Source organism: Taurulus bubalis (genome assembly GCF_910589615.1).
Source record: "Taurulus bubalis genome assembly, chromosome: 10".
In the NCBI taxonomy this organism is placed as follows: Eukaryota; Metazoa; Chordata; class Actinopteri; order Perciformes; family Cottidae; genus Taurulus; species Taurulus bubalis.
The window spans coordinates 17,577,856-17,592,179 of NC_136598.1; the positions used below are offsets into that span (position 1 = coordinate 17,577,856).

The 14,324-nt window shown below is 39.8% G+C and overlaps 1 protein-coding gene across 4 annotated transcripts in view; it reads right to left on the minus strand.

Annotated features, from left to right (window-relative positions):
- Window positions 1-14,324, minus strand: part of dync2h1 (dynein cytoplasmic 2 heavy chain 1) — a gene marked incomplete at its 5' end in the record, with an annotated part of 94,928 nt that overhangs the window by 74,354 nt on the left and 6,250 nt on the right. For all 4 annotated transcript variants that reach the window (XM_079225195.1, XM_079225194.1, XM_079225193.1 and 1 more), the window contains 24 exons: window positions 397-602; window positions 3,003-3,153; window positions 3,300-3,413; window positions 3,643-3,755; window positions 3,929-4,046; window positions 4,141-4,273; window positions 4,745-4,899; window positions 5,109-5,177; window positions 6,781-6,939; window positions 7,519-7,689; window positions 8,249-8,363; window positions 8,471-8,626; window positions 9,088-9,293; window positions 9,499-9,648; window positions 10,051-10,178; window positions 10,442-10,557; window positions 10,986-11,113; window positions 11,506-11,730; window positions 12,009-12,152; window positions 12,717-12,815; window positions 12,988-13,149; window positions 13,338-13,433; window positions 13,561-13,756; window positions 14,038-14,213. In XM_079225195.1, coding sequence (XP_079081321.1) covers window positions 397-602; window positions 3,003-3,153; window positions 3,300-3,413; window positions 3,643-3,755; window positions 3,929-4,046; window positions 4,141-4,273; window positions 4,745-4,899; window positions 5,109-5,177; window positions 6,781-6,939; window positions 7,519-7,689; window positions 8,249-8,363; window positions 8,471-8,626; window positions 9,088-9,293; window positions 9,499-9,648; window positions 10,051-10,178; window positions 10,442-10,557; window positions 10,986-11,113; window positions 11,506-11,730; window positions 12,009-12,152; window positions 12,717-12,815; window positions 12,988-13,149; window positions 13,338-13,433; window positions 13,561-13,756; window positions 14,038-14,213 — 3,486 coding nt within the window. The remainder of the gene's footprint in view (window positions 1-396; window positions 603-3,002; window positions 3,154-3,299; window positions 3,414-3,642; window positions 3,756-3,928; window positions 4,047-4,140; window positions 4,274-4,744; window positions 4,900-5,108; window positions 5,178-6,780; window positions 6,940-7,518; window positions 7,690-8,248; window positions 8,364-8,470; window positions 8,627-9,087; window positions 9,294-9,498; window positions 9,649-10,050; window positions 10,179-10,441; window positions 10,558-10,985; window positions 11,114-11,505; window positions 11,731-12,008; window positions 12,153-12,716; window positions 12,816-12,987; window positions 13,150-13,337; window positions 13,434-13,560; window positions 13,757-14,037; window positions 14,214-14,324) is intronic.

Here is a 14,324-nt window from a genome sequence, read left to right on the forward strand (position 1 = left end):
GGGAGTGAGGGAATGATGGAAGGGCCGCAGAGGATAATGGCAAAGAGACAGATGATGGATTAAAAAGGAATGAAAAACAAATGCAGAACAGGCAAAGAAAATGAAAACGAGTGAGACAGTCTAGCTTATGTTATTTTAGAGGAACTGCAGAGGGGAAATGAAGCAAGGCATCTTCAGTTCATTCTCATCTCTGCATAAACAGTGCCCCCTGAAGGTACAAAATAATATTTTTATTTTTATATATATAATTTTATTTGTTATATTGTATAGTCTGAATGATCAGAAATAATTTAAAAAGGTTAACTGCAGGCCAAGAAACATAAGTGTCATTTTTGTGTCCATTTGGTCCATTTTGATGGAAGAGTGCATCAAACTTCTATCTGCATGTCAACACACCTGGTATTCATATGTGTAGCTGAATTGTGCATCCACCATATGTATGAGGCAGCATTTGTCTGTGCCCATGTAGAAGCGAAGTTGCCTCTTCCAAGCCCAGACATCAGGGCTGGTCACGCCTGCCTGGTTAAGTTGCTTCACCACACTGATGTTGTGAATAATATCCAGAATCAAGGCCTTCAGTTTCAGCTGCAGGACACTGGACTCTGTAAGACATGGACATCAGGTCAGTAGAGTTGGTAGATTATAAATGAGGGTAATTTGTGTAGCCGCAACAGATGGGCTAAAGAGCCGCATGCGGCTCCGGAGCCGCGGGTTGCCGACCCCTGGTTTAAAGCAACAACTTTACATTCAATGTATCTACCTCCCTTTCTGTAAACAATTACATTAACTATGTAAGAATCATATTAACATTGGGTTTAAAAAACTAATCACTACTTTATCCAGTGTTCTGAGCTGAATATTAACTCCAAAGCATTCGGTAATCCCAACAGGCCGCTCGTTTTGCTGCGAATAATTGGGAGTCTTTTATTGTAAGCAGACAGAATGTCAATGGCCTTTTTGTTACCATAAAACAGTCGTGTTTGACAGCTGTAAGAAAAGCTGCTTCAAGTAAAAATGCAGAATATAATCGATTAGTGAGAAGAATAAACATGACCCCTCACTGTGTAAACAACCAACAATTTAGAGAGGGAAACTTTGTTATGACATGAATATAGCCATATTGATATTCTGGAAAGTCAATATCACCAACCTCTGCATACATAAAAATGGCTGGAAGTAGCCAAATGAACACCATCTTGTCTCATCTCTATGCCAGAGGCCAATGTCAGAGGAGATCACTCTCACTCCCCACCTGGGTTTATAGCCCATTTATGTGGACTGGGTAATTAAATTATCTTTCTTGCCATTACTTTAGCTACTTTAATCAGTAGTGCCACTCCAAAGCCTCTTTAGCCTACCTGGTTGTTTTAGAGAGCCAGTAATTTGATGAGATGTTATCATGGAAATGGGTTCTATTTCTATGTGTATTGATGGTAGAGATTTGAATGTAAAACCGTCACAAAATGAATCATATTATTTGCAAGTATGACAACGTCCAACGCAGCACTGTGCTGAAATATTCGATATTTAATCAAATACAAAATATAAAACTAAGTAACTGATGAGAAAAATTGGCTTTAGTAACACTTTGTGGAATTGAAACAAGCACTGTTTTCAAATACATTTTCATGACACAGAAATTTTGAATTTTGCAGCAATGTACCGTGAAAGGATGCCACTACCAGGGTTATGAAAGAGCTTTTCATCTCATGCATGAATAAGAAACGTTGATTTAAATTTAAAAGCCCTTTTTTATGAATTCAAGTTCTGTGAAAAAAACTCAGCTGTCATGTTTTATGTAGCCATATACTCAGCCCCCAGACATTAAATTAGCCTGCCAGCTAGTGTATCTGCAGCTTGAAAGGGTGCTGCCCCTCTGCAGCCTCCTGTGTCTGTCTGGCTATCAAGAGATTTACACCAGAGCAGTCATTTGGCATCAATCTCTCTGGCCTAAGTAACAACCCATGATTTTGATCAGAGCTCAATCCTTTGAAAAAACAAGAGGTTTGAAAATTGGGATAAAAGAGCAGGAAAACCTCCTGTCATCATTAGAAATGCTACGAACATGGCAAAACCTTCAATGATCTCTTGACAAAAACACGTCAGTAAAGCACGGCTTTCAGCTTCTCCTGTCTGGGTTTGGATCAGTCTCACGTGTCAGAAGTTGTTTTGTTTTGTCCCCTCAATTTTGGGGATAATCTCTGATAATGATCAGAGTTTAACATTACCAGCACAGGAAGATGCATAATCATTGTCTGTATATGCATGTGTGTATACAGTATGTGTTCTTCACATATCTCGAGAACGGTTGATCCAATCTACAATCTACATTCTTATTGCTGAGGACCTAAGAGCGCATGATGTTTGCTATCAATAGTACGCTTTGAATAAACAAGCAATCTACGGGACATATCTAACAGCAGTGCGGTGTGAGAGGGGACCCCTATTGACTGTTACACTATTGAATGGCATGCTGGGTACAGCTTGTTCTGCGTGGCTCGATAAAGTACATTCAAGAACAGATAAGAGAAAGAGAAACCTGACGGACAGAACAGAGATGTATTAGTGATTTTCTAGGGAACCCGTCATCCGATCGACTTCACATTTGTAAAGTGTATCGCTCAGGACCCGAGGAAGTGCTGTGTCAAGTATGTGAAGAGGTTCTTGGGAAAACTGCAAGTAGCTATACTGGTCTCTTCTAAACAGGCATGTTTTGAACTGCACTAGTATTACTACCTATTAAAGTTGCTATGGCTAACATGTTAGTATACAATTGCCTACTCAGGGTGTGTTCAGACTTAAATGTGAAGTACATTTTAAATAGCAGCATGGTCACATATGAAGTCAGTGAAAAGATGGGAGTGGACCGAAACAGATCACGACAGATCCACATGAGCAACTTGAACAACAAGCTGTAAAGTCAGTACATTAAAGTTACAACAGTCTGAAACTGACGCAAAATAATTAACCAATGCTACACACAAACACAAACACAGAATTACCTGCATTAGCCTGATCGTCAGAGCTGGTTTCCACTGTAGTGTAATGTTCTAATTTGGCATTAAGTTCCAGCTCCAACTGATGCAAATGTTGCTCTTTTAGGGCTCTTTCCACATCGTCAGTAAACTGGATTTGCTCAGCCAGACACAGAATCTAAACCAAAAACAAGAAAGTTCAGATACTTCAGCATAATTAAGAGGATTTTTTTATATCCTGGGCCACATATTACTGACATACGTATGTGGTCTTGGATCTCAACTTTAACAGTATTGTGGGTTGTATAAAAAGTGTGTGTGTACCTGTGATGGGAAGCATAAGGGGTCCAACACCCCATTCTTCCCTGCTGACAAACATTCATATAGCAGGTGCTTCAGAGTCTCCTTCATTTCCACAGACAGCTCACTTAGCCACACCTAGAAAGACAGAAAACAGTTCACACAGAGCTACAAATAACAACAGCCTATAAAACTCTTAATATATAACAGATTGTATAGTTATCAATCCATCATTAAAAGTCAATGCAAAATGCTCTATAACACACTGATATAAACATATACTGTACATGAAGGTGTCTAATCAATTCTACTCCGCATCCGACATATTGCAGATACATTCACATAAAAATCTGCAAAACAAATGTACCTCCACGAGGCTGGAGATCTGAATGAGGTTTCTGAGCGGCACTATTTCTCCTTCCAAAGAGCACATGGCAACAATGTGCTGGCACTGCTCATCAAACACAACACTGTGGATGCCTGCATGGGTAATACGCACACAGATTATCTTCACTGTCTGACAGATTACGCCAAGTTACAAGCGATACAAGGATGAGAGCAGAGCAGAGAAAAAGATAACAGTGTGGAAAAACAGAAAAGAGCACAGTAAAACGAAACAGACAAGAACATAGAGCAGAGCAGCGGTTTCTGACCTGCAAAGAGTTTCCTGAGATGTGACTGGATGACAGTTGGGTTGGTTGCCTGACCAAGAATCTCTAACAGATCATCATCTCCGATGAAGTAGAACCGTGGAAAAGCAGAGCGTTTCTCCTGCGCAACCACACACAATAAAGAAAAGTTGTGATATTATACACATACAGTACAGTATGTAGTCTTTGCGTAGAAAAATGCATGATGTGTGCACCTCCAGGAATTCATTGAGTGACTTCTGGCAGCGCTGCAGCTGGTCCAGGATGGTGACCAGGGAGTTTCTGATGCCAGCCCTTGAGCTCAGAGAAACAACTCTGTTGTCTCTCTGAATGTCTGACATTATGGACCTGTGACACAAATAGAGAAAGTGTTTAAAATTATATTTGTCCATTCATCCCAGAAAAAGGCACACCATCCTACTGTTAAATTGAATATTAGGCATACTAAACCTGAAAGTTTTAACGGAAAATAATAATAAATCAAAACAAAACAATGTGCTGTGGAACAAGAAAACCAATTACAAGCAGTATGTGATAACAGTGGATATGAAATTAAACAATGAGTGAGGTTTAAATGACAACTTTAAGGTTAAATGTGAGGTTGTTCCACGTACAATGGATAGAGCTTCATTATAGACTGGGAGTTAATGGGAGAGGGCAATGTGCCGGCTATCTCTAGGTCAAATTTAAAAGATCTACATTTGAATTGCAATACAAAGCGACAGCTCTCTGGATGTGATACAATAACTTATACTCACACACACACACACACACACACACACACACACACACACACACACACACACACACACACACAACCTGAAGTCTTCATCAACACGTTTGAAGCGGGCTTCCTCCCGGGGCAATGCACCTCGTCCAAAAATGGGCTCTAGATAAACCCAACGCCTCTGGATGGCATTCAGACTCAGCAGGTACTCGTCTAGGTCTGATAGACGAACCTCCCACAGACTGACCTGGACACACATGGACCAAATATAGTAACATCGGCAAGAGCTGCTTCATAACTAAAAACGTGTAACAATACAAAACAATTAATTTGATCGAGTGAACACATACTGTATCTTTAATAAACAGAAAGTCTGGGGAAGATTAACTTTTTCCAAAATTAAAAATGAAGCAGTAAAGATTTTACAAGTGTATTTATAGATGTGTTTGACCTAACCTTGTCTTGGAAGCTGCGGTAGTAGGGAGAGTCTTTCAGAGACTGCAGCAGACAGCGGTTATCTCCCACCTGGATGGGCACAGAGTGGTGATAAAGCCAACGTTTGCTAATCCTTAACAATTCGTTTAATGGTCCCAGTAGATATGCCTGCATTTTCTAGAAGACATTTGCGTGCCTTCTGGGTCCAGCCACCAAGTGTTCGCTTTTATTGACCTGTCTGAAACAATGATTTAAAAAATAATAAATAAATTAAAAAAAGGGAAATTCAGCTGAAGGAGCTTTTCCTAATAATTCAAGGTTTTCAAAAGCCTTGCTCTGCATGCAGACTTCATTTTTGTATACTATCACATTAAACATAATTATGCTTAGTCAAAGTCCAGCAATTTGGCTCACACCTTTGTCAGAGGAAGAAAAGGGACAACTTTATATTTATATATAAATACTAAAAAACCTGACATTACATCATTCAGTAATCAGGTTATTTATACCTGTTTCTGTATTACCTTTCTTACATCAGACCATCTTATGGTCCACGAGATAACCACACATGTTTAGGAAGGAAGTTAAGTAGCATCTTAAAATCAATTCTAAAACTCAAAAGTAGCCAGTGTAATCAGCAGGACATGCTCCCTCATCCAAAATAGCTAAAACAGAAGACTGACTAGTGTCAAATGCCACAGTTAATCATTAATAACATTGTGAACGGTCATCTCTGTATCAATTTACGCTCTAAATTGTGACTAATATTGATTAAAAGGTACAAACAGTGTGTGCTAAAAACAGGGCAGCTAATTTAGTTCAAAAACTGCAGATTTAATTAATGAATTCACTAGATCTGAAAAGCACATCAGAGCTATTTGTGTTTGCCCCAATACAATTATGAAAATATTCAGCCCTCACATTGTAACTGTTGTGTTAAACTGCTTTGTACATATTTTAGTGCATCAAAGTTAACATTTAAATGTGTTTTTCTCTGCCTGCATTACACTTTACGGCTGTAACCAAGGCTCACGTAGACACAAAGAACATTGAAGTAGTCAAATCCTGGGTGACACTGTGCCAATATATCATATACGTCAAATGTACCGTATATCTCGGGGCCGCCCAGATTTATTGGTCAAGATAGAGTCCAGATTATTTAAAACAATACAATCTTGACATAGAAAAGATGAATTAACTACAGTAAACCAAATCAGGGTCTGGCTGAATAGGGACAGGATGGTTTCTTATTGCAGAGGGCTTTGTGCAGAAAGGCAATCATGTCACCAGTTACTGCAGATGACAGGGATATTAAAGTTGCGATGGTGTAAAATGCTAAAAGATTTTTGGAAGTTAGTCAAAACAGTAGGTAGGTGCTTAGGAATCCCTTGGTGGCAGGCATGTCAAGTAGTCTGAGAGCAGTGAGTGGAGATATATAATCAATAAAAAAGGGTGACACAACATTCTCATTTGGGTTGATGCCATCTGCTTTGTGCAAGTGGATTATGGTCCAAGTGTGGCTAATAAAACCATAACCTGTTACAATAAACTGAAACTGAAACTTTGCTTATTAAGCTTCAGTGCGTAAGACTTACCCGAACTCAGCGTGACATCATGCAGTAAGTGTTTTTTTTTTGCTGATGTACAGTGTGTGAGTCCATATATGGTTGTTTCGGTGTGTTTGTGTGTCTACCTGGTTGACTATATCCTTCCAGTCCTTGATCAGGGTGAGAGTGCGTCGGCTGCTGTCTGTGTACTCTGTGAGGTTGAAGGTAGCTGCAGCTCCCCACAAATCCAGCTCCCTCAGTGCTTCTCTGATTGTCACCTCTGCCTGAGCACGACTGTTGAGGTCCTAAACCGGAGCAAATTACATGAAAATATCGATGTGGCATGCCAGGAAATTCAATATCATGCACTGTAAATCAACGAGGAGAGAAACACATTGGTATGTGCTGATGTGAACTTTATGGTACAATTATCCTGATGAAATGTTTAATTATACATTATTCTTGAATATAATTACTGAATCATTCTGATAAGAATTAAGAAAAATTAAAACTACGGTAAACAAGTGTTTGCGTTGTAAAGTATATCAAAAGCAACACTTTGGATTGAAATGAGAAGAAAAGGGTTGGCTGTCTATTATGATTTCCTAAAAAACACAAGAAATGCTTATATTTCATCTACATGCCAAACTCTTAAATATATACTGTATATGAATATGTCTGTAACCTACAGTATATGGTCATGAGCTTTTCCTCTACTACTCATACAAGTGCAATTTCTTACTTGCTGCTGCCTCCTAGTGGCCCTGGTCACAAATTGTGGTAATTTTCGTAACCATAAAGATTAATAATTTTTGACAAATCATAGTCGCATATTTAAAAAGACCAAACCCTGTATGTAATTGCATAAGTGTGCGTGCACAAACCTTAAGCTCCAAGGCCTTTTCTACGATGGCATTTGCCACACCGAGGATGTCATTAAAGGTGAGTCTCTCTAAAGTTGTCCCTTTTGGAAGGCCAAGCAGACGGAACATGTCCAACCAGTGGTCTTGGGACAGGTGCTCCCCACGCACATATTTCAGCACCGGGACCATGTTCTAGACACGCAGATAAAAATTGGGAAAATAAAGGATGTGAGATCTACATTCATGTACATTTCTGTGTCAAAGATAAGAGTTTAATCCTCATCGTTCATCGACAGTTTTTCCAACACGGATGCTCTCTTTTTGTTTGGTAAAGATACAAAATGTCTTCAGCACCATGTAATTTGCTCTACATATTATGGTCCCCAGAGAATAAAACCTTTTGATTTTGGTGATCATGTACCTTTTCTTCTAGTGCCACACACAGAAAAGCTTTTACTTACACAAAATATATTGCATTAAACTGATTGTCGTGTCATTTTCTGAACAAAAGTATTTCAACCAAAAGAAGAACCCTTTTGATGTTGGTGATTGCTCTCCCATTATGCTCCACTGACTAATATTGTAAAACCCCTGCAGGCTCTAAGTAGAGCTGAATTGTTGAGTGTAATAAACATTATTGACTTTCAGCCCTGCTCGAGTATTTTGAGTCATATTCCTTAAAAATACATATACTCAGACTGAAAAGAAGATGATGATATGTTATTCCACCGACTGCACTACTGTCTACTACCTTGTATTTGTCCACTTCGCCTTGCAGTTTAACAGACATGGCAGTCGGCTGCTCCAGCTTCCTAAGTCTGTCCTGCCACGCAAACAGAAATTCTTCAAACGCATATGTCTTACTCCTGAAAAACAACAGAATTGTACATATTAACGCACAATTGAAAACAGAATAGTGACCAAGAAGATTGAGTTCCGTATACAGCAGGTTTCAACTTAACCCCCTACCTACCTGAATGTGATCCAGTCCTCCTGGGCCTTTTCTGTAAAGCCTTGTTGCCACTCCTCATACAGACCCCATATCTGGCTGTACTCCTCCATGTCTCTTTTTGTCTTTTCTGCCATTGAGAAATCTGGAGAGCCCAGGTCAAAAGAGGCACAGTTCTCACTGAGGAGAGGAGAGGCGAGAAGTCAAGTCTGATTGGCACTTCATCCAGCAGTGCTGTCAAGTGCAATTCAGGAAAGGCACTAATCATTAAGTTATGATGTGTAAGACACACTTTTTATTTCTTTTGATTGTGACCTGGTGTCTTGTAGGAAGAATATTAAACTTCGCAAGTCGGAGAAGTTCTAGTCTGGAGCATTAGGTGTTCCTGATTGTAGTGTAATTGGGAGGTGGCTATGAATAATATAGTATTTCTTGTCATTTTAGATTTGGTCTGCATCAGTAATAATACTGAGGAGCTTAAAAAAATAAAAATATATTATTACAAGCTATTTTCTGGCCACAGCATAACCACATGTAAACTAACCACAGCATGTTCTAAAAGGATGAAGGCAATCCACATCTTATCAGCTATCCTGAAAAAATAAATAAATACAGCATATCAAATTAAAATAAAAACTTACAGCAGTTTAATGCGCACAAGCTCTAGCTCCTGGAACTCTTGCTGCTTGTCCCTGATGGTCTGGAGGCACGCAAGAAGGGCAGCATGATCACCAGTCTCAAGCATCTCATCTTTAGGCTTCAGCTGGTCCCAGCGGGCCTTAAACCGCTCCAGATCCGCCCTGTAGGCATCGATACGACCGGCAGCATTACTTCGCATCACTTCCACCTGAGTGAGCAACAGGGCAAGAGAAAGCAAGTAGCCCAAGAGCACAGCCAGAGACAGTAAGGACGGGTGATTGGGGTAAATGGGCAAAGGAGAGGAAAAATAGGAGGAGGGAAGAAGATACGTCTCAAAAAGCTGCTTGTTACAAGAAAATGTGTGATAAGAAAGGCTTTAAACAATGATCAAAATGTGTGTGTTTGTGACTCACCTGATCTTTGATCATAAGCTGGTGGCTCTCCATGACAAGTTCCAGTTTGTCCCACTTGGCCCTCAGTGAGGACAGCGAATCCAGGCCACCCCCAGCCACTGCTCTCAGCAAGCGGTTCTTCTCCTCAGCACACTGGAACTGAGGTAGGATCTAAACACATGCATACAGTATATTATTACTTCTTTTATTTCCATATGATGTCAAACATTTGGCAATTTGGCCATTTAGAATGACAAGACATTGTGTGTGTGTTTGTATATATATATATCAAAATAAAATATCAGAAATGCATGTCATGTTATTGACATTAGTGACCACCATGATTTATGTACTGATATGAAAAGACTATAATTTAAAGGTCAACAAAAAAAGCAACAATGTCAAAGACTTTATTCTTTCATTTATTTGACAGGGAGCGAAAGGAGTTGAAAATCCTGATGATTTGGAAGGATGAATCAGGGAGGACAAGAAAACGATTTGCACAAACCTCAAGCATTATTAACACCATTAAATAAGTTTCCTAGCCGATGTTTAGAAGTGTGTTTGTCTTACTTCTGGTTTGCGGGTAAATATCTGTCTATATTTGCCACTGGCTGCACCAATCTCCTCCATGCTCTCTGGTCGAGTGGACAAGGCCTCCGTTGACTCTGAAACAAAGCCGTCTATGGCCTGGGTGTGCCCTGACAACAAGAAGAAAGATGGAATGCACACAGGAAAGGAAACAGAAAAGGAAAGAGAAAGTAAAACCAAAGGAGATGGCATTGGGCCAAAAGATTGAAAAACAAAAGTTGAAACAAAAAGCCCAGATAAAGAAAGTTGAAAAAGGGAAAGATTTGGTTTGTGACTGGTGTAAATTAAACTAATAACAGTATATAGCAATGCAATGTTAATGCTTTAAATGAGTGGGGGGGAGTGAAAAGACAATTGAGTTGTCTGTTTTTACCATATATGGACTTCCTGAGTGATGAGAGCAGAATGTCAAACAGCCTCTGGATCAGGTCATCGATGACAGCTTTCACTGGCTCACAGTTGACTGTAATACAGTCTACCTTCTCCTGGCTGACAGAAGAGGAAGAAAAGGATCAGTGCCTGTGACTCTATTGTTATGGTGTAAATGTATGTATTTGTGGAGCAATTAACATGAAATGAACCAAAGAAGTCAACTTAATCCTAGTAGGGAAAACAGAATACCAGCTACAGCTACAAATGACTAAAGAAGAACTTCTTGAGATCTGAAAAAGCTGAATCGTAGCAGACTACCAAAAAAAACGTTCCCATGCTGTTGAATTGTCACCAGTTTCAGCAGACCCAGCTTGTGCTTATACAAAATGTTTATTAATCTTCCACTCTTAATAAGGGAACTGCCTTTTAGATATCAAAATATTTTCACATTGTTTCTTAAACATTTTTCTATTTTGTGTTTGTTTTTCTGTTGAGAAGTTATGCCTTTGTTATATTTACTTGTGTTATTCACGTGTGATAATTACCTGGGTAGACGTTCTGACTCCTTCCCTCTGGCCTTCAGGGCCTTGAAGTTTCTTTCCCAGTCTTGCACAGAGTTCAGATGCTTTTCCACTAACGTCTCTAAATCAACCTGACCCAGCACCACCCACTCCTACAACACACACACACACACACACACACACACACACACACACACACACACACACACACACACACACACACACACACACACACACACACACACACACACAAAAAGAGATGTCTGGTGTTGACTGAGGGCTTTCCCCTACTATTTAGATATGCATGGCTTCACACAGAAGGGACATAAATATGCTGTGCTCACTGTGTCAACAGGTAATATGAAGGGGGAAATGCTGACGATAATAACAGAGCTTCTGTATATGGAGAAGCATGACTAATCCATGTAGCATTTCAAAACTTCAATGAGCAACTTCTCTTAAAATTATACAATTGTTTCTTTTTACAGGACAGTTGACTCACAATAATCACTATTGATATCAAAATAATCTTTTGTTCAGGCACCTTGAACTTGTGTTGTATAGCCTGCAGACGGCTAAAGAGGTCCTCGGCCTTGCTGAATATGGTGAGGAACCCAGAAGCATTTCTATCAATCATGACGCTGAAGATAAGCTCCTCCCCCTGGGCACTGACTCCTTTGAACTGGTTTGGGATTGAGATGAACCGCTTCATCTCCCTGAAATAGCGTGCTCGCACTTCCTCAAATGGAGGACGGAACTGCAAGCGGCCCTGCCTGATTACAAAAAGGGAAAAAAAGGTTAAAAAAAGATTTAACCTGCACTACTCAATGCTGTTGTTGGAGAGAAAAGAAAGAGGCAAATAGACAGGCAAGAAAATAAATAGTATTAGAGTATGAGAATTAAGAGGTGGGGGCAGAAATTCTGGAGTCAATAGTGGTTCAAGATGAGGGAAAACCCCCAAATATCTGTGAGAGGGGGAGAAAAAGGTGACAACCCACACAAAACGAGTTACATGGCAGAGATAAAAGAGATGTAATAAGAAAATACTGACTTGAAAGTGAGGTCTATGTGTATTTCAGGCAGGTTCTTGTTCAGAGCTTCTAGCCCCGACTGGTACTGGTGTTCAAGAGCCTTGTACAGCTGGTGGTTCCAGTGCTGACGCCATGCCCGCATGTCATCACACCTGAAGCCCTAAACACACGTGCATACATTAGTTTTCCAAGGAAAGAGGAGGAACATGTGTTATACGTCTCGTGTATGTCCAGAAGAGAAAAGCTTAGTAATAAGCACTAAAATAATTTTGTTCCATCCTATTTATAATGAGAATCACAGGAAGCACAGAGCTCCTTGGGGGTTTCTACAAATGTTTATTGATATTAATATAAAAAAGTAAAGTTTTGTAAAGCTATGACGGCAAATACACTTCTGACTGTAATAATAATAGTGATAACGCAATTCATTTTTATCGCACTCTTCCTTCAAAGAATCCCAGAGTGCCACACATATAGTAAAAACAAATAAAAACGATTAAAACATAGATAAAGCAACCCATAAAAATCAAAAAAATAAGAATGTAATAGCTGCCAATAAATTAACTCAAGGTAAAAATGCCTTCCTGAATAAAAAGGTTTTTAGGCCAGTCTTAAAAGAGTTCAGTGTCTGAGTTGCCCTCAGGTGGTCAGGGAGACCGTTCCACAAGCGTGGCGCTGCCGAGCAAAAGGCCCAGTCGCCCATGGTGCGGACTGTAATCAATACCTGAGCCTCCAGAGTGGCAAAGCCCGTACGGAGGTCCTGAAGGCCATCCTTCCACCGCTGCTGGTGTCTCAGTAGGTCCACATTCATCAGTGTCACCACCTGAGAAATATACCCAGAGGTGTGCAAACAAATACACATGAAGACTTTAGTGACAAATCTCAGATTATGATTACAAAAGAATGTGTGTACAACAAATAATTTGTGTTAACTGCCTATCTATTCAATTATCTAGTAAAACAACTGAAGCCAAACAACAACAGCTTGTTCCAACCTTGTCAATGAAGTCAGTGTGCCATTTGCGTAACTTCCTGTTCTCGGTAGAGAGTTTCTCAGCAGCTGACTGCAGCTTGGCAATATAAACTTCCAACTCTTTGGGGTTGTCCCAGGTAATCTGCAGTTTACCACCTGCTTCCTTCGACTGGGAACGAGGGTTCTTAAAAAGAAAAGCATAAAGGTCATCTCCAGTCCAAAATAAGAACTTGAGTATGTTGTTATAATAAATATATTTGACTTTTTCATTCATAAAATAAGAATTAGGCAATCGCAAGTCTTCAGCTTTCAGTTGCTTTTTTTAAAATAAAATTAGACTTTTATGAAAAAACTTAATTATTACAACAGTACCATGATGACCTGTTCAAAGGCCAGGGCAAGACTAAGCATCATAGGTCTCTGAGAGGGAATCATCTGCTGGTCAATGGTGTTGTAGAAATGGGCCACCTACGATGCAGTGACACTCTGTTACAATATGAGCTTGAGACAAGTTCAAACCGAAATAATGAGACAGAAACAAATACATAAATAAGGAAATTAAAATGTGTTTGTGTGTCTTGACCTCCCCTCTCACCTGTTTTAGGACAATGGCTTGTCTGTAGAATTTGTCTGCAGTATTAGAAGCCTGTTGTATCTTGGCTGGGATGGGAAAGCCCAGGGCAGAGAGCTGCCTGACCTCCCTGAGCAGGCTGACCAGCCTGTCTGAATACTGGATCTTTAGCCTGCCGTCCATATGGTCCAGGTCCATCACACGGTTACTAGCCTGGAGACTATACAGTGGGAGAGAATTATAATTAGATCCACTCAAACCAGCACGCCTTCAAACGGAAGTTCCCTTTATCAATGTGATAATTGAGGTGATGATGTACAGTATAATCACAAATTAAAAGGATTTTAATTGAGGAAATATATATGTGTTGCTGTCTAAGAAATTCTAAACTACAGTACAGACCCAAATGCTTTTCATGCTAATTAGATGAAACTCATAGTTGCTCTGAACTTTCCCATGGAGGTCTTTATAGTTAATGTCACAGTGTGCAATGTTTCAAACCTGATCCCTGACTTGGGGTCAGCCAGTCCAGATAGTATATCTCTTGACCAGTCCTCGAACTGTTCCTGTTCATATGCCCTCAGAACTTCGAGCAGGTCATCACAAAAATGCAGGAACCCCTTGAACCCAGAAAGTTCTGAAAGCAGTGCTTCAGCTATGCGAACAGCGTCTTCAATCTGATGTCAGAAAGCACAGGAATATAAAAGAGAAGGGAATCAGTGCACACTATTATTTTCATTGTCATAGCAATTATTTGGATTAGTAAGATCAGAAAAAAGCTGTAATTT